Source organism: Akebia trifoliata, chromosome 8 (assembly GCF_017979445.1).
Source record: "Akebia trifoliata isolate Shusen 1 chromosome 8, ASM1797944v1, whole genome shotgun sequence".
Taxonomy (NCBI): domain Eukaryota; kingdom Viridiplantae; phylum Streptophyta; class Magnoliopsida; order Ranunculales; family Lardizabalaceae; genus Akebia; species Akebia trifoliata.
In genome coordinates this window covers 35,546,545-35,569,607 of record NC_141382.1, presented here as the reverse complement: position 1 = coordinate 35,569,607, position 23,063 = coordinate 35,546,545, and the positions used below count along the sequence as shown (strand labels likewise).

At 35.9% G+C, this 23,063-nt stretch overlaps 1 protein-coding gene across 1 annotated transcript; it reads right to left on the bottom strand.

The window, feature by feature from the left end:
• Positions 1–10,607: 10,607 nt before the first annotated feature.
• Positions 10,608–22,797, bottom strand: ZFN1 (zinc finger protein 1). The gene is made up of 7 exons (XM_086451542.1): positions 22,511–22,797; positions 19,971–20,128; positions 18,661–18,723; positions 16,968–17,087; positions 16,517–16,813; positions 15,224–15,553; positions 10,608–11,181 (listed from the first exon to the last, which is right to left on the bottom strand). Exons 1-7 carry the CDS (start codon positions 22,593–22,595, stop codon positions 10,960–10,962), a joined length of 1,275 nt encoding a protein of 424 aa, XP_086307668.1. The 5' UTR covers positions 22,596–22,797; the 3' UTR covers positions 10,608–10,959.
• Positions 22,798–23,063: the final 266 nt, after the last annotated feature.

The following is a 23,063-nucleotide window of genomic DNA, read 5'->3' as shown; positions in this document are numbered from 1 at the left end:
AATTGACGGAATGATTTATTTGATTTCAATTTGTTGTTTTATGTGTTCGAAAGGATTTTCCTAAGTATAAGGGGGCCCTAAGGATGTTTTGATGTTAGGGGTATTTTGATAATTTGATCAATTTTTAGTGATTTTTATCGTAAAGCTTCTTTTTATCCGCAAAATGATGATTTCTATGTTTTTGGGATTATATTTTCCTAGCGTAGTGTGATTTCTAGAGTTTTGTTTGCTTGAGATACTTCATCTGAATTTCTGAAACATATCTAGTAATAGATATATTATTGGAATAATCATCCATCATTGGGAATCGTCGCGATCGAGTTGACGAGTTGATTAATTAGGCGAATACAAAAATGGGGTGTCTACACCCACTTTAGTTATTTGTGTTGACCTTAAAAATTGTTGATGGATCGTAGTAGAGACTAATTTTTGAGTCAAGTGGAACTGGTGCCTAACACCTTCTGGATTCGTAATATAATCCCTTACTCATTATTTTCATCGTAGATTGACCCGAATTCCATTTGGAGTCAAACATGGTTCCTAAACCGTAAAACTAGGTAGTGACTTTCAAAAAATGGATCATCATAAGAGGATCGATGCGTTTTCATCAAGTTAAGATATATTGAAGAAAGAAATCAGTAGCGTTGACTATGTCAAATAAATTTGACTAAGTCAACTCGATCCAATATTTGATCGATCCTCAAGACCTAGTCCAATTTCTTTTAGGATTCTTTCTTTTATTGAGTTTCTATTTTTTAAATAATCCTACTTAGTTTCTATTTCAAGTTTAAAATTTTTATTTTCCTACTTATTTTCCATCTCTACTTCAAAAAGTTTCTAAATTGTTTTATGTTTATGTTCTTTTCTAAAATTCATTTTTATTCTTTAAGTTATAATTAGAAATCTGTTTAAGTGTCCAAATTAATTTTTAATAGGATTAGAATATTAATAATATATTATAAATATATTAGGAAGTTACTTTTAGTATTTTAGAAGATTTCTAAGTTGTTACGAAAGAGTTATCTATATAAAGAGCTCCAATAAATAAATTTAACAGTTAATTTTTTTTTTAAAGATTGATCAATAAAAGAAAAAGAAGAGACTTCCTTATCTTTCTTTGTTTCTTTTTTAGTATAAAAACTCAATATTGGTTCTTAATTTTATTGTTTCGATTGATTTTCATTAATCTCAAACTTATAATGAAGTTTCTAGTCTGTTTTATTTGACATAAAGATTTTTCATTACTCCTAGTTTTGGGATTTCACTTGAGAATCTAATTTTTAACATAAACTTCAAATTTGTGTGTCTATCCTAAATGAAATTGGCTTGCAACTCATAGTATATAATTTATTTTCTCACCACCAACCATGGCCTTAACAGCAACACCATTACAATATCTTGAGATAGCGCCAAAGTTCTCTTAGCCTTATTCACAATAATCCATCAATATCTAATATTTCAATATCCATGGGAAGATGATGCCACGCACGGATTAGGAGTTGGATGGTAGAACTTTAGTTGAATATTTCAACTTGAATGACATTTTCCCATCAAAGAGGTGTTTTAACTTTAATAAGGTTAAAACTGTTGGAATTTAGAGGGTTGAATTAGAAAATCCTTTAATATTCATTTAATTGCAACCATATGGTAAATCAATCTATTAACCATATGGTATTTAAATCCCATGTTTGCTTTATGCTTTATGCTTTTTACTTTATTGCTTTATGTTTAGTTGAATGTTTTGATTTTGCCTTGAGTAATTTTAGTCCCACATCGACTAGGAGAAGAATTGATTTGTAATTCTTAAGTAGTTGTGCTTCTAATAACTTTAAAGTGAATAGAAGTAGTGGGCGGGCTCACGCGCGCACACGGGGGTCCAAGAGGGAAATCCATGGTTCTAATTGGAATTTGGATCTACCGGTTCGAAAATATTAATGCGCACGTACGACGTGCGCGCAAGGGGGGTGCAAATTCTCGGATTTCCACCTCACGTGGGTGCACGCAAAGGCCCGTTCCTCACATGGGTGCACGCAAAGGCCCGTTTTTGCTTTAATTTTCAAGGTCCGTTTTTATTTAAAAATTCTAGACGTTTTTTAAATTTAAATTTTGTTTTGAACCAGTGTGTTTATTCTGAACCAGCACAATGTGTCTATTTGGAACCAGTTTGTGACTGTTCTAAACAGTCACTTTCTCTTTTATTTATATCAATTGTTTAATCGATTTAAACTACTTGATTTTCTTTGCTATTGTTTAGGTTTACACTCAAAGTTGACAGTTCAAAGCTTAAAGTCCACTGATCGATTTGTAAATCTGATAGACTTATACTAGGTAAGGTTCAAGTCCAAAAGATACCTATACTGAAACATGGTTGTTCAAAGTGCTCTCTTTATATATTTTATATATTTTTATTTTGAGTTTTCTGCATTCATGTGGGGGATTGTTGGAATTTAGAGGGTTGAATTAGAAAATCCTTTAATATTCATTTAATTGTAACCATATGGTAAATCAATCTATTAACCATAGGGTATTTAAATCCCATGTTTGCTTTATGCTTTTTACTTTATGCTTTATGCTTTTTTTACTTTATTGCTTTATGTTTAGTTGAATGTTTTGATTTTGCCTTGAGTAATTTTAGTCCCACATCGATTAGGAGAAGAATTGATTTGCAATTCTTAAGTAGTTGTGCTTCTAATAACTTTAAAGTGGATAGAAGTAGTGGGCGGGCTCACGTGCGCTCACACGGGAGTCCAAGAGGGAAACCCATGGTTCTAATTGGAATTTAGATCCACCGGTCCGAAAACCTTAATGCGTGCGCGCAGGGGGGGTGCAAATTCTCGGATTTCCACCTCACGTGGTGCGCGCAAAGGCCCGTTTTTGCTTTAATTTTCAAGGTCCGTTTTTATTTAAAAATTCTAGACGTTTTTTAAATTTAAATTTTGTTTTGAACCAGTGTGTTTATTCTGAACCAGCACAATGTGTCTGTTCGGAACCAGTTTGTGACTGTTCTAAACAGTCACTTTCTCTTTTATTTATATCAATTGTTTAATCGATTTAAACTACTTGATTTTCTCTGTTATTTTATATTTTCGAATTATCAGTAATTTATTATTCGTTGTGAGAGCACACAACATCGTCGAGTTCGAAGTTACGTTCCAATTTAGAGTACCCTTTTGGATACGTGGGTTGTTCCTGCAGAACGAACGCCTACAAACTGTGGTACCGTAGTAGGGGCGAATTTCGTTTTAGGACAGTGCTTTGTGCACGCCTCAACCATTTCTTTTTAGGTAATATTTTTCTTTTACATTCAATTTCGAAATTAAGATTTGTTCTAACTTCTTCTCTCTTTGTCATAAGAAATCAGTATTCAGAAATAACAAAAATTAATCCTCAAATAAACAACTGACATAATATAATTGAAGATCTTTGAAATTGGAAGAAATTTATTATGAAAATACACCTTTTAGTATAGTATTCTATTATCTTGGATAATTTTGTAGTTCAATTTCATTTAAAAAAAGAAATCATGTCATGCCTTGAAGTTTTCCAGCATGGCATAACCTGCGACCAATAATACTCCAAGGGTGAGATTAACTACATTACATGAACATCTCATGAGTTGACTTGATAAATTAATAACCCGTGAGTTAACTCATTGTCCACTTATAATATGATCTAAACCGTGTAAACACAAAATTCAATGATCGAGATTTATAGATATCTCCATAACCCACATCTCAAGGATTTTTATCTTGAAGATGCATGAATCTCAATTGTTGGATTTTGTGTTTAAATAGTTGAGATTGTTTGTTTTTCCATGAATCATTATTCATAGCCAGGTCCTTCCTCTTAAATTTAAATTATAAAACTAGTTATCATAAAGTATTTCAATGTCTCATACATCCATACCCATTTACTACATAACTAAGATGAAATAAAAATAACAACAATTAAAATCTTTGAGTCTCCCTTCTGATCCATCAAACCAGCATCAATCAACAAAATCTATTAAATGTGACGGTTAGTCAAACATGCCTAGTAAATAATCTAAATACTACTTAACCTTACAAAGATGTACATAACACATATATCAAATATCATAGAAAATCAACTATGCATCCATATTCTTTTGTTCGTATTTCCAATCCAAACCCAATCATCACATGTTGACTTGGTAACAATATGCAGGTCTCTGCAAGGGATCGTATGCATTTAATCTCAAACAATTTCCAAAGGCTTTCGGCCCTTTCACCCAAGGACCCGTGATCCTGCTCATTTAAGGATTACACCCAAGGCCTATCATACACATATAACAATGCCATATAAAAATGAATACTATTACAACAAAAAAAAAAAAAAAAAACTTTTGACATCACTTTTTTGTAAAGAGACATCGATTTTTGAAAAAAAATGACATCTATAGAGCAGTTTTCGCAAGTGGAGGGATCACTCCAAAATGTGTGGGACTTTAGATATAGATTTTGGGAAAATCGTTGTCTAAATCCCATTTTACACACACTTTTCATTAAATAGTACGAGAATCTCTACCTTAAGAATTCTTCTAGCTAACCTCCTTGAGTTTCTTCTTTCAACGTTAATTCCCAAGTCTTCATCTTCAATCACCCAAGAAAAATAATTTAGCTTAAAAAAATTAATCTCAAATTCATGCACAAAATTATGTCTCCCAAACTCCCAATTTTCTTTCTCATTTTTTTTGTGTCCCTTCTCTCCTTTAAACAATATAAATTGTGGTAACCATTTTTGTCCCCACCTAAGATCGTGACCCCCAAATATAAACTATTCTCATATAACAAGATGGAGCTTGAGCTCCTGAGCTTATTTAAATAATTACGTTAAGCAATCCACAATTGAGCGATACCACATAGCTCATATCTGATTTGAACCCAAGCACACAGCGAAACCCGAGATAGTATTTAAACCCTAGCTCGTATCTAATCTAAACCCAAGCATTTATCTAATTTAATCCATTGCATGTTTTTGATATGAATTGGAGTCCATATCTAATCCCTAGCTCATATCTGATTTGAACCCAAGCACGCATCTGAACCCGAGCATGCATCTGATCTAATCCCTACCATGTATTTGACCTAAACTTGAATTTGTATCTGATCTGAACCCAATCACGCATATGATCTAATCCCCAGCATGTATTTGATATGAACATGAGCTCATATCTAACCCCTAGCTCATTTTTTTATCTGAACCATAGTTCACACCTAATCTGAACTTGAGCTCATATCTGATATGATACTTAGCTCGTATATGATTTGAAGCATAGTTCATATATGATCTCTAGCTTTTATCTGACCTATTCCCTAACACATATCTAAATTCAAACATATCTTTTCACACTAATTAAGATATAGATAAGACCTTATCTTTATTTCTCTACTTTGCATAAATGGTCTTAGACACTTACACATCATACTGAAGTGTTTGTTTTAATGTGATGGACATGTCTTCAAAAGCACTCAAGTACATCTCAACTGCCCAACTCATCATACACTTAGACTAGTCGTGTGATAACACCTATCTCCAAGGCTTGCCTATAAGTATATACTCCAAAAATTAAAGGAAAGGGGGTTGAGTTTTAATCTCCATCTCTCTGGGCAATATTCATTTTTTTTTCATTCATCTTTTTTTATTTGAGTACTAACTTTTAATGTCAGAATATTCTTGGTAGGCACCACACTAGGGCCTTAGCTCATTAGAGAAGAAGATCGAGATCTTATCATTTCATTGGAGAAGAAGACCAAAATTAGATTATCTTTCCCAAGAAGAAGATTGGATTCCAACCATCTCATAGGAGAGAAATGTGCAATCTCATCAACCTTTGGCGCACACCTCAAAGAATGATATCCGCCATCAAGGTTAGTGCATAGATCTCTAGGTGTGGAAGGCCTAAAAAGGCCTCCATACTTTTGGAGAAGATCGAGATCTTATCATTTCATGAGAGAAGGCCAAAATTAGATTATCTTTTCCAAGAAGAAGATTGGAGTCTAACTGTTTCATAGAAGAGAAATGTGCAATCTCATCAACCTTTGGCGCTTGCCTCAAAGAATGATACCCGCCATCAAGGTTAGTGAATAGATCTCTAAGTGTGGAAGGCCTAAAAAAGCCTCCATACTTTTGGTGTTGTACGTAAAAAACTTTTTGAAAGTTTTCTTACCACGCACAACACAAAAGCATGCTCTGCCGGTAGAAAATGGACAACCCAACAAACATAACTCAATCACTTCACATAGGAAGGAGGGTCACTTAATGCACCTTAGTCATTTCACCTAGGGGCAAGAGTCGCTTAACACACCTCAGAAATTTTACCTAAGGACAACAGTTGCTTAACGTACCTCAAACAATTGACCTAGGGACAAGGGTCGCTTAATGCACCACATACACTTCACACCCAGGACACTTCGCCTAGGATTGAAGGTCACTTAATGCACCTCAGCCATTTATCTTAAGTCTTATAACAAGGTCACTTAATGCATTCATGTGATTTCTAGACGCACCTACGACACCTCACGTAAAAATGAGGGTCGCTTAATGCACCTTGGCCATTTATCCTAAGTCTTAGGCCGAGGTTTCTTAATGAATTCGTGTGATTTCTAGTTGCATGTGAAAAACTTAATCTAGGAATGAGTGTTGCTTAATGCACCTTGGTCATTTATCTTAAGTCTTATTCTGAGGTAGCTTAATGCACTCATGTGATTTCTGGATACACTGAATGAGGGTCGCTTAATGCACCTTGGCCATTTATCCTAAGTCTTATACTGAGGTTTCTTAATGAATTCGTGTGATTTCTAGATGCAAGTGAAAAACTTAATCTAGGAATGAGGGTTGCTTAATGCACCTTGGTCATTGTCCTTAGTCTTATTCTGAGGTAGCTCAATGCACTCATGTGATTTCTGGACACACCGAATGTATTCGTGTGTATCTACCCGAGTAAGTGAATTATGGAAAGTTGTATTTATCTGGGCAAGCAATCTCTGAAAAGTGTTCTATCTAAGTGATCTCTGGAAAGTTGTATCTAGCTGAAAAAGTGGTCTTTGAAAAGTTGTATTGGAGCCAAGGGGGTTGCTATGAAATCACCTCTAATAAAATATTACACCAAGGTAGTTTTTGTGCACTCGTGCTTTTGGGAAAGTTGTGGCTAAGAAAATAAGTACGGACTAAACTCTACACCAAGGTAGCTCTCATGCACTTGAGAGATTATGGGAAAGTGTTTGTCACTCTCACAATGTCACTTGTAACTCGTTTGGGTCTTTCCAACAAATAAAAATTAAGTACCTTAACTTGATAGTGCAAGTAAGAGTTGATTTTCAGGGACAAAGATTCACAGTACATTAAATTACCTTCCAAACATTATCTAACTTATCTATTTAATTTCTGAAAAAGGTTGAAAATATGATTAAGAAAACTAATTAAAACTAATTTTTAAGCAAAAGATGAGAAAACTATATGAATTGGAAACATCTAAGAAAACTGAATCTATCAAAATAGTTATTTAACATTCAATTAAACTTCAAATCCTTTTTTAGATAACTCAAATAAAGAAATTGACAAAGGTTCTTGATTCGGAAGATTTAACAATAAAATCTTAGAATTTCATAGATCTATGCATTGGCTAAGATTTCCTTTTATTTAAAAGTTTTATTCCCCAATAATCTTATATCACAGCAAGCATCCAATATAATATATTTCTCCAATAGTAACAGATCACACCCGAGATGGGGGATAATGAAAAATAAGTAAGAGAATGCTAAAGTACCAAGGTTTGTGAAGATAAATTTTTTTAAACATGCAAGAACTTGAAAAATTAATCGAAAGTAAATAAATATCTTGACTTCATCAATCTCCCTAGATTGGGAGATTAGCCAAGATTCATGCTTGAAATAACACAAATAAATAAGAAATACTTATCTTTATTGAATTGGGACAATTTGTTGTTCTCAATTGCAAAATTTAAAATTAAAAACCTAAAAATAAAAAAGAAGAGAAGATAAGGGGGAGAAGAAATTCAGAGAGAGAGCCAGAGAATAGTGATTGGTCTTTATTTATAGAGTTAAATTCTTCTTGATAAGTTGTATGACGTTCGAACTATGTTTGACCATGATTCTACATGATTAGATACGTATACGAAATTGTCAGACAACTGCACCAGTACCAGCACAAGTAGCGCCAGTACCAGTGGCATCGATGACAGTAATAAGGATGCCAACACCAGCACTAGTGGCGCCAGCACTGGTGACGCCAGCACCAACAACAGTGGCACCAACATCAGCACCACTAGAGCCAACACCAAAGAAGCCTTTTGGAGCCATTTGCCACTTTTTTACATTCAGACGCCAATGGGGCCCCCTCCGACACCCACTTGACTGCTGTGCCAGAACCATGCTACGACTTCATTAGCCCAATGACTAGCATTCTACGACAACAACTCTCTAAGCTAGGCTTCGAGTGGTACCTGTGGCGGGCAGAACATCTTAGACTTTGGGACTAAGATGAAAGCTAGGGGGGAGTCTTATAAGACAAGGTTTGGTGGGCCCTAAGTAAGAAATACGAGGACGGCATGTGGACAGATGTGTAAGAGGTGTCAGCGTTGCTGACAGACCCATTTATTAGACTCTCGGTCCATTTGATTGCCCTAAGTTGACCTCCCTGCTGACACAAGCTGGTAAACAGAAGGGAAGTCAAACTGGGACGACGACGAACCTATGCACCTGTCACTTCAGATGGCACCCTTTGCCTTAGACAAAGAAGATAGAGAGGGAGGTCCCTCTATAAACAGAAGCGGTCCCTCTGATAAAGAGGTGGAATCACACAAGGGCACCCTCTCTCCATACTTTCCTTCCTAAAACTCTCACTCTCTCCACCACTTGGTCTTCCATACCCTTCTTGGTTCAGGTCCCATCAGGCCTACCTCGTCTTTTCTCAACCAAACGATGACCACAGTCATATAGTGATCTCAAGTTGACATCAGATTCTAGTCTCCCTGATTCTTCGACCTTATCCGAGTGCAGTTCTTCCAGTGAACAAAGACCAAGAGTGCTCACTATCTCAACAAATGCAAGAACATTCATTACTACAATGCTTGCAGCATCACAATCAACTTTCTATCAAACTTGATTACTAAAGAGCTCCTCAAATGCAAGTAAAAAAACCTTCGCCGCCAAAACTAAGATTCGTTAGAAGAAGATTAAGGTGAAGTATTAGTCACAGATGCTCAACCTGGGCCTTGTTGAGCAAAATAACAACAAACAAAAATATATCAGAGATTGTCTAATGAGTCAAGGAAAAATCCATCAAGGTATCATCATCTTCTGAGCCTTAACCAAAATATCTGGGGGTCACCTACATGAATATTGTTCCTCAATTCAATTCTACTAATGAATATTGCAGTTAAATTGGAAATAAAAACTAAAAATTCAAAGGAAAACAGAAAACCCTTGAACTGCTTCAATTGGATGCTTATCAGCTAGTTGATCTAATGGAAGCTTTAACTAAAACTTCAGCTTGACACATTCAGATTTTCATTTTTGTTTTGGACAGGTATAGGGTTAGTGGATAGCACATCAAGTAAAGCTTTGATCACTCGCAATATATTAAGTTGTCCTTTGGAACACCTTGTCCCAAAATTTTATCAATTTCAAAGTAGAACAAACTTTTAAGGGTTCCTGAGGAATATACTGAAATGCGTGTTGATTCAAGCATGCATCCATAACAGGTAAGTGAACACAACCATTTGAGAGCTTTTTTCTTTCCAAAAGATCTTGATGATAAGCAATGCTCATTAATGCTAAGAGAATCAGATGGAAAGGAAAATGATTAAAGGTAGCTTAGATGATTTATTGAAAACACACAAACTAAAAGTGATTGCAGAACCTAATAGCATAAGTCACAACTCCACCAGGTTTTAAACAGTTGCAATCTGCATTCATTTAGAAGCAACAGAAACTAATTATTTTGTCTGTTGTGATGGGTACCCGCAGCAATGCTTTTGCAAAGAATGGCTCAGCAACAGTAGTGTGATCTTTCATCAGTTTTGGGTCTTCATTCTCTGAAAGTTCATAAAGTGCCCTGAAAAGACTAGATGTTTGAACCTTTAAGTTTGTTATAGAAAACATCCGACCAACATATAAGGACAAAAGATGTACTTTCAGACTTGTGTAAAGAAAGTAGTTGCATAGTGCATAAAAGGACTTGCAAAATTAACCGAAAGAGGATATTCTCTGAAAAAAATAAATAAGACTATCTTTGAGGTCTAGAAGGATTATCCCATTCATGTATCAGTCTGCTGCCTTCAACATCCCCTGTTGAGACTAAGAAATGGTCCATCTATGTCAAAGCAATCTATCCATAAAACAAGATAAGAGTTGGGATGGAAGGGAAAACATCCCACAAATATAGAGTGAGAAACGTACATAATGGAATAAACATATAGACAAAACACTGGTAGATAAACTTTAACGGTTAAGATAAAGCAACACAAGGGAATGATGGAATGGAGGATACTGCAACAATGGTGCCACAAGAAAGGCAGTATTGAGACACTATCATTACAACAAGAAGATATGTTTCACAAATAAACCTGGAAAAAAGAGAGTAAATTCTTGTAAAGTAGAAAAATAGCCTTTTGCAACAGATGAGATGTTCACATTGGTTTTGTCCAAACGTGACATTATGAGAAAATTTACATGATGCACCATTGTGAAATTCAGGTGTTTTTCAGTCAAGTAAAATGGCATCTTCAGATGAACAAATTTGATTCAACAGGAAATTTCTGTACATCTCCAGCAATGGGAACTCAATTTACAAAGACTCTTCTTTATCCTCCAAAGAGAAAAGAAAAAGAAGCAACTGCCCCGATGCTTGAGGTGGTGTGTGATCCTTCCCAACGTTTTTGACACCAGACGGCATCTGTTGTGTATCTGACATTGACAGTTACCTGGACTTTCCCGAGCCTCCTTCGACAGGCCCTTCTGATGACAAAGGTAACGCCGTAGCTCCTGAGGAGGATGCTAACAATCGGCGAACAACCGGGACATCAGCTGAAGATGAAGCAGAAAGACCAAATGCAAAGTTTCCCATAGGATGGTCAAATTTGCAATTCGGACCAAATTTGCATATACCATAACGAGAATAAAAGATGCACAAAGGCTCTCCCTGTTGAAACGTCAATGACCATTGTCAGTCTGATGGATAGTTCAGTATAAAGTTGCAGTAAATCATTCAAAATTATATGGCATCAAAATAATTCTGACTTCACACAAATAATCATCAATAACTAGGAAACCAAGGTTTAATTCTATGAAACGAGCAGAACTACAGCTTTTAATGAAATTATGCAATTACCTAATACCACTGAGTTGTAGAAAATAAGCAATAAAGAGTTTCAGATACAGAGGATACATAACCAAGGGCTGTTTGGACAACGGTTCCAAATCTCATCTGAGACCAAGATGGTTTGCTAGTCATCTTGATATTGTTCAAGAATGATGTGGATTTTCACAGTGATACATCTGCACGTTGTCTTGTTTGACAGCCGAGATGACTCAGAGGATATTTTGAAAATCTCGGCCGAGTCAGTAAAACTCCCCGGAGTCGGCCGGGATTTTGTACTTTTTGAATATATTTTTTTTAATTTAATTTTTTATTATATAAATAAAAATATTATCTTGTGATTGAGCATCTTCCAATCTACCTTATTTGTAAAAAAAAAATTAGAATTATGTGCATACAAATATATATTAATAATTATTGGAAACTGAGTTAAATGGTTTATCTCGTCTGAGACAGATGATTGTCAGAGACAACTTGGTCTCGATCGTGAACGAGACGAGACATCAAAACCGAGATTAAACCATGGTTTGGACATTCACCTGGGTTTTATCTTAAGTGCAATGTCCATCAACCATTGGGCTTTTGTGAGAAGGCAGGCCACAACACATGTCCATAAGCAAAATTGGTTTTTACAAAAAAAATGGTTTTCACAATAGTTATTAATTGGTGTTGAGAACATCCAATGTTATTTGCCAAAAGATAATGGCCTTGACCAATAGGAACGAAACAAAACATATAACTTTTTGTGTTTTTGCTAGGCAAGAAAGTTAGTGATCAACAATTAGTGGGCAAAGGCGGGTCGCGGGTTTTGAACCCAGGTCATGGTATTAACACTCATATCCAACTGTTTCTTTAACGAATCAAACAGTATCCAATTTGCAAACTCAACTTGACCATTTCCTCGGAGTAGTGAGGTAGGAAAAGTATTACTTGATATGATACCTTTGGCAAAACTCTACCATTTCAGTCCCTATGACTTGCCTTCCATTATTTCCAATGAAGGAGTGAAGAATCTCAAATCCGTAGACAATATGCTCCCAGAGGAACTTTCACACATCTTGCTCTATGATTCGAGCAAGTGGTACAACCTCTACCCACTGGCTGAAGTGATCCGTGGCCACCAGTAGATAGTAGAAGTTCCAACATGCCTTTGGTAGTTTTCCCACAATATCTTGGCCATGGGCTCTTGGTCATATGTAGATCAGAAGTGAAATTGTTGTGCATGCCTCTGATATTTAGTCTTGCACGACCTCCAACTGCATGACTCCCACATTCTCCCTCATGTGTTTCAGATGGAACTCTTTTGGCCACTATAAGACCCATAAATCATAGCAAGGATCCTCCAAATGATAATTGGTAAAGGTCACCTTAGCGGAGAATCAAAAGCATGACATAATAAAAAATCTGGAGTTCATCTAGCTTTTGTACCATTTACAACTATTAAAATAGTAAATGACAACTTTTTTTTGATTAGTGAATAAATTTTATTTAAACGTGGTTGAGATGACCAACAAAATATACAATGCAAGAACATGAGTTTTTAAAGTCTTTAGATTCTTTAAAGACTACATCAAAAAAAGAAAGTAGAAGGCTCATAAATGAAAAAATGGTGCCCTGATCTGCCTATTGCCTCCCTTCGAATAGCCAACCATTAAGATCGTTCCAAATTCCCCAACAAATGGCAAATGGTGTAATGGATCAAAGCAACCACTTCAATTCTCTAAAAGAAAATCCTAATGAGATCAAGACTGAAACAAGGCATGGATTGATCTAGGCTAACAGCCCACAATACCAAACAACCCCATAACATGATCCCCAACAAAATCAAGCATAAGCACAATGCATGAGCACGTGGTCTGCAGTTTCCTCATCCGCCATACACATGGGGCACGCATTCGGACCCCAAACCCGTCATGAGTTGATCCATTGTGGTGATTCTTCCAAGCCCAACACTCCAGATAAAGAAACTCACTCTAGATGGAACCTTTGCACCCCACACATTCAAACCGAACAATGCGGTCTGCCGAATCAATGAAGTATAAAACGACCTGACTGTAAACTCCCCATCTCTCTATTGGCAGTCCAAACTCTCCAGTCCTCCCCCTGGACCTCGACTGAGTAGAGTCAATATATGATGTCAAGGAAGCCACCACATCCAACTATCAATAGTTGATACCTCTCCTAAACCTGAAGCTTGAAGATTTCATACCCCTTAATCAGCCAAAAAAGTGTCAATCGGGGGAGCGTCTTCTTCCTTGACACTGGATACAACTCTAGGAACTGGGTCATCAATGGAGACTACCCACACCAACAATCCTCCCAAAACCTAAGTCTCCGCCCAACACCCACCCTAAATTGAACTCTCTTATGACAAGCAAGAAGCAATTTAATAATCCCCTTCCAAACCCCAACCCCGTATGGTGACTCCAAAGGACCACAAAGAAACATAATATTCCCCTAAGAATTCCTGTCTATCTTGTGGACTCCTCTACAAAGACCAAACTATCATTTGCAAACTGCAAGTCAGAAGCTGTGGCCCTCCCTAACCTATTGAAAAACCCCCAAATCTCCATTATTGACTGTCTTGCCAATCATTCTTCCACGAGCTTCTGCTACCACAATAAACAGAAAAGGAGACAAAGGATCCCCATTCCTCAAAGCCCTAGAACTCTAGAAATACTCAAATGGGGTCCATTCACAAGGATGAAAAATGAGAGACACAAAATATAATTCGTAATCCATTGAATCCACTTCTCACCAAATCCATACGCTTCAGCATATACCTGAAGAACCTCCAGCTCACATGGTCAGTCTTACCTTACTTTTAACATTGCTCCTCTCCACCTCCTCTCTCAAATCGCTCAAAGATTTACAAATAATTAAGTCCCCACTTGTAATTAAGTCTCTACTTACTTTACGCGGATTACCCATAATACCCTAAATTTCCATAACAAATAATGCCTAAAATAGCCTTAAAATATTGGAAATATTGAGCCAACAAACATCATATGGAGCTCATGAAGATTAAGAGTGTGCCAAATGCTAGAGGGATAATTGTATGGAACCTTCGTCCATTTGTTAGCTTTTGGTATGCTTGGAAAGAGAAGAATACTAGCTCACTTAAAAAAAAAAAAAAAGAGTACTAGTTTTCGAAGGCAAGTAAAAAAGGAGTGCAGGAAGTAATCTTGGATATAAAAGTTATTGTAGGACTTTAGAGTGTTCTTTGAGGAGTTCATCTTTAATTGGGATTCTTTGCTAGTGTGAAGCATCTGCTTTGTTGCTTGTGCTTATGTGTTTGATATTAGGTGTTTGCTTTTTGCTCTTGGTAGTTGTTTGGTAGGTCATCTCAACCTTTGGGTGTGGTGTCCCTCTTTTGTATGCTCATTTTTGGTCAACGTATCCAATAACTAACAAGCACACGCACACACACATATAAGTAGGCTCAAGTGCTCATCTTATTGGCTAATAGTGTTTCATGGTTGTTAAAATTTCTATTAAACACAAAAAGCTGATATTTCTTATATAATATACAACAAGAACACCTAATCAATAAAAAATTGATGCTGGGAATGCATAATGGACAATGACATGGCTATCAATTGTTATCACTGATACCCAGGTAAGCCTAACGTCCCCCTTGGTGTAGACCTAATAGTCACCAAAACTAGCAATTTTGGAAGACACTTCAGAGGTCCATATCAATTTTAAATGACATTTCAGCTCATATTGAAAACACAATCATACGGCTTCTCTGTTGTATCATTAAAAAGTCAAGAAATACAAACTTAGAAAGTAATTAGGCAATGGTTACACATGCACAGGTCCTGCTCAAACCATAAAAGTGGGTACTAAAGGAATAACTCACCGAACGTAGTGGAAGGCCCAAAGGACTCAATAAACAGTTTGGGACAGGAATCAGTCTCTCTCTAGGATGATGGAATCTGCAAACCGCACCAAACTTGCAATCTCCAGTCTTCATATAAAACTGGCATTCAGGTTGATCAGGTCTCTCAGGGAACACGTTCTCCCTCTGCAAAGCATATACACCTGTAGGGACAGAGCCAGAACGGTAGGAAGTAAACATCCCTTGACCTACGGCACTTGGTGTTTCACTTTGTTGTGAAGTCCCATAAAACTGACTAGTTCCAAGTGTTTGTTGTTGGCTCTCTGAAGATGAAACCGACCCCAACTGACCCTGGATGAATACCCCCACCCCAAATGAACACGTTAGTTCTCACAAATTTCCTACAACACAAAACCTCTCAAATCACTCAGGACTATACCATAAATTGATACACAATAATAGGTTCTGCAGCTGAAGAACAAGAAAATAAAAATAAATGGCACACCTTACATATCAAGAAAATAAGAGATTAAAATAACAGGCCAGGCAAATAAAAGTATGGTCAAATGACTATATAAGAAAATTTGAATAGGAAATGTCACCAGCTATTCAATAACAAAAACTATTCCGCCAGTATTATCTGGGTCCTCACTCTCATGACTCAAGCCACGCCTATATTAGAAGTTTTACTAGATATAGAATTGAAGTATTTTTTTTTTTTGGAGAAGTAATATAGAATTGAAGTATCATGTTAGCAAAAGCTCCAGACTTGAAGGAGGGTCATAATTCTGTAAAATGGGCACAAGGCAAGTTTTACTATGCCTTGTGGAACCTAAAATAGAAAAATCAAGGTTTAAAATCTCATTTAGATGCAATGTTCGGGCAGGAGATAGACCAAAAAATTCAAAGCCCTTTGAGACAGTCTGAAACACTCTTGACACGGTCTATATTTCAGAATTCACGTTTCGTTCCAGTCTTAACAGAAACCGGGAATTTTCACCAAAACATTTCAAAACAGCACTAACTTTGAACCACATGGAGAATTGAGTCACGGACTACATGTTAATAGTTTTTTCACAGAGAAAGAAGAAAGAAAGAAAATTAATAAAAAGGGTCAGAGCAAGAGAAATAGAGAATTAAATTAAAAAAACAAAAAATAAAAAAAGACATACTATTAATGCATTGCCACTATTGTAGGCATTATGATAAAAATGTAGTCCACTCTCATCATATGGAAATCAGGCCAGGCACTTGATTACACTGAGGCCTTTTGCATAACACAGTATGAATTAGAGAAGCTTGTGAGAGACTTACAGTATATGCATTCCATCCAGGAACAGGCAACACCCCCTGAGGTAAAATCACTTGTGCATAACTTGAAGGACCTTGCCAACGTGGGCTAGGAATAAAAGAGGCCCTTGACATGGCCCAGTTTGGCACTCCTCCTGGATAAGACGGTTGAGTTGGAGTTGTTGGGGAATGTACAGGAGGATACACAGGAGACCCACGCAATGAAACCATCGGACTAGATGGTTGTGGGTGGTGGAATTTACAAGTGTTCCCAAACTTACACTGTCCGGTCCTTAAATAATAAGCACACTCCTTCTCATTCTGCAGGAAATACATTACAACCCAATAAAAAAATTATGAATAAGGGAGAACAGAAGGAAATACATAATGCATTAATCATAGTTGTACAAGAAATTGATGAACAGTTGCAAACCATAGAGAGATAATTGTGCTAAAGTGAATGACAAGTACAAACCGGGCGAAGTGGATAGCCTAGAATATTTAATACAACTCTTCCAGCAATTCCAGCCTTTTCTTTAGGATGATGAAACTTGCATGTGGCTCCGAACTTGCATGTTCCTGTTTTCAAGAAGTACTGGGAAACGGTTTGCAGCAAAGAGTTTAAGCTTTCATCTCGAGAGAGAAAAAACATAAATATACAAGATAAAGATTTAATATTTTTTTCTTTCTTTATTTTGATTAATTTAAGTGTGAAGGCATTATTGATCCCAGGTATGAGTTAATATCACGCACAGATTTCCACCTTACCAAGGTGGTAGAATTGAAACGTTAAACCTGTGGTAACAGTGTCCAAAATGAACTCAATTCAAAACAAGCAAAATGTAAGCTCAATAATTGTAAGTAAAAGAATTGCACAGAAATGGCAATCAACAAGAATTTGGTTCTACTATAATTTAGAACACCTAACTTACAAAAAGATGACAAAGAAGAAGATAAAAAAAGGAAAACAAGATAGAAAGAAGCAGACTTCTCATACACGATTCAAAATTCGGTTTCATTTTGGTATGTTTTGATTGAGGCATCTCAATATTTCGAAATGTTGGAATTAGACGATGCAGTTTATTCCTATTGCTGTATTGGTTTGCATCGGTATGTACTGGATTTGTCTGGCGATACATAGTGGTGCAGTCAAAATTTATTCCTCCTCTATTTTTTATTTTTTTTTCTGAAAGTCATCCATAAGCCCATGAACATGCCATGCCTAGGCAATGCTCGAACCCCCTTGAGAATGCCATGCCCAGGTCACGTGCCAAGCAATGAACTGGGCAACCCAGCCCACGTCATTACTAGGCATTGTCCAACAGTCTTGCACATGGCTATGCCATGTCCAGGCCAGCCTGGAACATGTTCAGGTCATGCACGGGCCATGTCAAAGCTGTGACCATGCCCAACACGGATGCATCCATGTCAGGTCATGACTAGCAGTGTTGCGTATATACCAAGTTGTGGCTTGCTGTGTCTGGGCCTTGTCTTATTTATGCATAACAAGAAAATTTTGGGAAAATGAGTGTCTCTCAATGTTTCGATATATTCTGAATGTTTTGAAATTTTTTGAAATGTTTTGGTCCGTATTTCAATTGAGCAAAACATCAAAATGGAACAAATTAGTGTTTGAAATAAATATACTTCTGTCATCCTACAATTGAATATCGTGATTCATTAATTCGTTATTATCCATCGTACTTCTATATGGAAAAAAAGGAGATGATTCAATTAAAAAAGAAGTGGACAACACATGTATATCCATGTGATTCAAAAAATGCACAGAGCTGTTACAGTGGGTATGAGGTGTGCCAAGTTTGCAAACATTCATAACCATACTAAGAGTCAGATATAAAATTTGAAGGTTCAAATTGATGAGAAAGGGAACCAAGTTCATGTTCCTCAGCAGAAATTTTAGTGAGGGCCATGTATTGATGAAACGGGACTGAAGAAATTATAAGAGGCTAGTATGGATGAAATAGGACTAAGAGACATTAAGATTTACGGATCTGTTTTGGAAATCTAATGCAAAGAAATGCTTTTGATAGTGGGTTAGTGATGCCTCACTGTGAAGCTCAAGTTTTGTCTCAGTGAGAATACTGGTGTATTAGCAGCATCAAGCTCAAATTAATGACACTCCTGTTTTAAAGGAAATGTACACATACCTGACATTCAGGTTGTCCTATTCTTTCGGGGTAACCTCCCTTAATCCTTGCAGCAGCAATAGCCTGAAAATTAATAGAACCTAATTCACCAATTCTAACAACTCTGTAACATGTAAGTGCAAATAAAAAACCATGAGAACTAAAGCCATAATGAGGAAGTCAGTGTCTCAAATACCACATGAAGGAGAAACTATATACTGGATTATTTATTTAACAATTGATCAAAATGGAAAAATAGGAAAAATGAAAAAGAGAAGCCTCAAAATTGATTTACTGCAAGAAGTAACTACTCTTATCACTACTAATAATATTTAAAAAAAATTGAAACCTATTCGATTGTGCATCATCTCACGATGGATCCATGCCAATCTCTACTGAATTACAATCAAAATATGTGCAATTCACATGCATGTGCCCATAGTCACCAAGTCGGAGTTCGAAATAAGTCAGCAAGGGGAAAATTTGTAAAATCGAAAAATCACCAACTGGGCGGTGAATCAAGCTAAGGTCAGGGCTTTGTAATTGTTCCAACTGGGTGGTGTTCTCATATTATATTCTCTGGTCCCGTACCAATAATAAATCACCAAGCCCAATATTGATATCTTTCATGCATCAACAAGTAACCACAGGTCCACAATATATTCAAGGTTTATACTGTTCAAAATATGAAAAAGGAGACAATCATGAACATGAGTTAGGAATTAGGATTTATCAACAAATCAAAAACTTCAAAATCAACATCATCCTCATTATCTTGCGCATTATCGATAAAATGACCACAATGAACTGCATCAAGGTCATATTCTCTTATAAGTGCATCAAAGCCATCTTTCGTTTTGCCCAATGTAATTGCAAAGCTCATGATTTAATCAGGGAGTTCATAAAAGTTACATCTTATTGAAAAGTCACAATTAAATCGTGATTAGATCCTTGAAGGAAAAAAATTCATGATTTATTGTGACTTTTTCAAGAAGTCGGAGAATTTAGTGACTGCTTTTGCCTGAAAAAATAAAAGACAACAGATCGGGGATAAAGTCCAAAGTGGCATGTCAAGAGTGAACTAGTTTCAAAGTATTCTAGAAGAGAAAAGATGTGATAGAACAAAAAGAAAGCATTCAACAAAGTGTGAACATTAATACCCTTCAGTACCTAGAACATAATAAGCATCTACAGGTTATGCTAATGCACTGCAATCACCAATACCCTAGTGGACAAGTTACAAGCATTATTTTGCAGAAATGTTCTTAAATCAAATTGACCTAGTTAGTTCCACAGGCCACAAGATAGTCCAAAAAGGCTCAAGTATTTACCAGTTTCCTATTAGGAGGATGATTAAATCGGCATGTCATTCCAAATCTACAAAGCCCAGTCCTGATATAATAAGAACAGTCTTGCTCTCCTGGACGCTCTGGATAAGATCCAGATTCCATAGTTTCATTAGATCTCAAGTTAAGTTGCCACATAGTATCTGCAATAGCATAAAAAAGTGAGTTTGACAAATATTTCATATACAAAAGGAACCTAACACTGTTATGCATGGTAAAATTGCTTCTAGAAGTAAAGAGCTGGATGGCCATTACAAATTGAACAATGTAAAAGAGCAGTCTACATATCCATATGACTTATACACAGTGACAGCTTCTATTTTTTCTTTTTCCACTTTTAGGTAGGTAAAATGACTTTAAGAAAAAAAAACCATACTCTTATACGATTGGAAGTTATGACACAAAAACTGTCTAGAAAAGTATGGTCGTGTACCCAAGGATAAGTTGATATCAAATATGGATGCTAGGTGCTCATAGCAAACCTGGCTTAAAAAACAGCAGCCATAATATATTCCTCAAAAGGACATGTCATCATATACAATTAAATTATAAAGTTCAAAAATACGGAAGAGCAATTCTACATAATTAGAATATGTATTCAAGTAACATATATATAACACTCATGTACGTAAAGTACCTCAAAAAACAGAAAGCACCAATAAGTGAAAGGGAAGGTTCCTTGACCAGCCTTCCACATTCACATGTCATGAAAAAGCAGCTTTCAGCAGTAGTTTTAATTTATTTTTTCCTGGGCAGGTAGAAGGAACTTTCAAAAGAAAAAAGATCAATTACAAGCACCAAAGTAATCTCGAAAGTGGTCTAAAAACAATCTACCACGGATACGAAAGATCAAATCAGATGAAACAACAAAGCCCGAGGAACCACAAAAGACCAAAGCCAAACACCTCTTAGAGTCTCATCTAAAAACAAAATCTGCTATAAAAAAATAAAATAAAAAAGAAGTCCCCCTGAACTCTTGGAACACTTTAGACCAAAGGAACATATTGGCTTTAATATCCAGACTCCAGAATAATTTCACTCAAGTTTTGGTTTTATTAAGTGCTCTGTGGCTCCCCCACCCAGTAGGAAGATACGTGGTTACATTCTCTAAAGATCTACCTGTAAACCCTCTCGTCCTGTACACAAAACCATGGCTCATTGCATCCAAAAACACTATCTTCAACAGTTTAATTATTTATTTTTTGTACCCTTCTTCAACCTCTTGAATAGAAACTTTCTATCTCTAGAGAAACCACGGATAATGACAATGATCATGATGGCAATGATAGGGACAAAATAATAATGAATTCTCTTGAAACCTTAACAAGTGAAAAATGTAAGAATAAAAGGTTCAGCTGAATCCTTAGTACATGATGAATGAAAGACTGACAAGAGCAGCAGAAACTCTGAAACCCTAACAAAAACAAATATTACTTAAATGATATAAACTGACAATTACAAGCAGTTTCAAATACCGATAACTGGCAGAAGACCCTTTCCCATAAACAAATTGAATAAATAATGTGTACTTAATAATAAAAATTCGATAAGCACATTAGAATTCTATCAAAGCAATGGAATTTCCAACCCAAAGATGCCAATGCTGCCTTTTCCTAAATGGCAGAACCTTTAGCTATGACACAAGTTATTTATGAAATGACTTTATAAGAAAAAAATTAAAATGAAAAAAAGATTAAATTGAACAGTTTCAGACCAAACTATTCAAGAACCTATCTAGATTGCCTATGCCCTTTCGAACACCCCCCCCCCCAAAAAAAAAAAAAAAAAAAGATAATAATAATAATAATAATAAATAAAAAAAATAAATAAATAATTTTTTTGCTTAAAAAGAACAATTATTAATATCTCATTATTTATGCGAAACATAGCAATTCTAACAAGCCGTATATTCTTCTGCATGCAGAAACATGAACAACATTTTCTCTAATGAATTGACTTTGAAAAAAACAAAAAATAAACATTTTTTCTTTCTAAAGGACCCGTAAATCAAGGTTTCATGCCAAAAAATAAATACTTATAAGAGCTTTTCTTTGGCAAACAAACTTGTCTTTGGCACAAAAATGGAAAAAAAAAAAATTGAATAATTTACAACAATTCAAAACAGAACCAGTGATGATCAACAATTCAGACGGAATTCAAACTGAAAATTTCTAACTTAGTCGATTTTACCCACACTTGAAATCCAGGTTTCCTAAAATCATTTAAAAAAATGAACAAAACAATCCCAAATCCATGTTAAATACGAAATTTGAAGTATAATTCCACCAAAAGTATATTCCGTGATAAAAATTTCCCTAAATTCTTCAAAGAAAGGTCGCAAAATAACTTAATCACAATAAATCATAATAAATCAGCACAGTCAATTTCATCACTTAATAATCCTCAAAACCAAACCCTAACCCTCACTACATTGCGAAAACAAACCCTAACAAGAAATCAAACAACATAAACAACGAGAGAAACCGAAGAGCAAAGACGATTAAGAAGAAAAAACCCTAACTGACCTTCATCTAAAGGAGGAGAGATAGAGGATCCCTCAGTTACGGCTGCTCCTCCTCTGGAAATCTGAATTCCACCATCGTAATCCATCCTAAAAAAACCAGCATTACAAAACCACCACTAGAATTCCGGCCCGAATTCCCATTTTCGAGCAATTACACGACGGAAAATGTCAGATTTCCGGCGTCGGTGTCGGTGTTATTTTAGAGAGAGAGAGTGATAGAGAGAGAGAGAGGGCGTCGTTCTCTCCTCTCCACAAACAAGGAGAGAGGAATAAAAACCCGCCATCCAACAGGGAGCCAGTTATTGTTGCTTTTTTGTTTTCACCCGCGTTGGTGAAAAACTGGAAACCGGAAACCGGAATCCGGAAACTGCTTTTCTCTTTTTTATTTTTTTTTATTTTTTTAAATTAATAATTTATTAATTATTAACTATTAAACTATTAACTATATGTACACATGGAACTTATTGTAATATTATTTTATAGGAAGATGTGACCAGGTGCTTTATTTATATGCTCAGGCGTATTAAAAGGCACGGTTTAAAGGCATTTTAGAC

Coding starts and splice junctions, on each gene's coding strand:
- ZFN1 (XM_086451542.1), bottom strand. CDS start 22,595: ATGGATTACGATGGTGGAATTCAGATTTCCAGAGGAGGAGCAGCCGTA. Junction 20,129..22,510: donor CTCTCCTCCTTTAGATGAAG/GTCAGTTAGGGT, acceptor ATGCTATTGCAG/ATACTATGTGGCAACTTAAC. Junction 17,088..18,660: donor TAGGACAACCTGAATGTCAG/GTATGTGTACAT, acceptor ACCGTTTCCCAG/TACTTCTTGAAAACAGGAAC.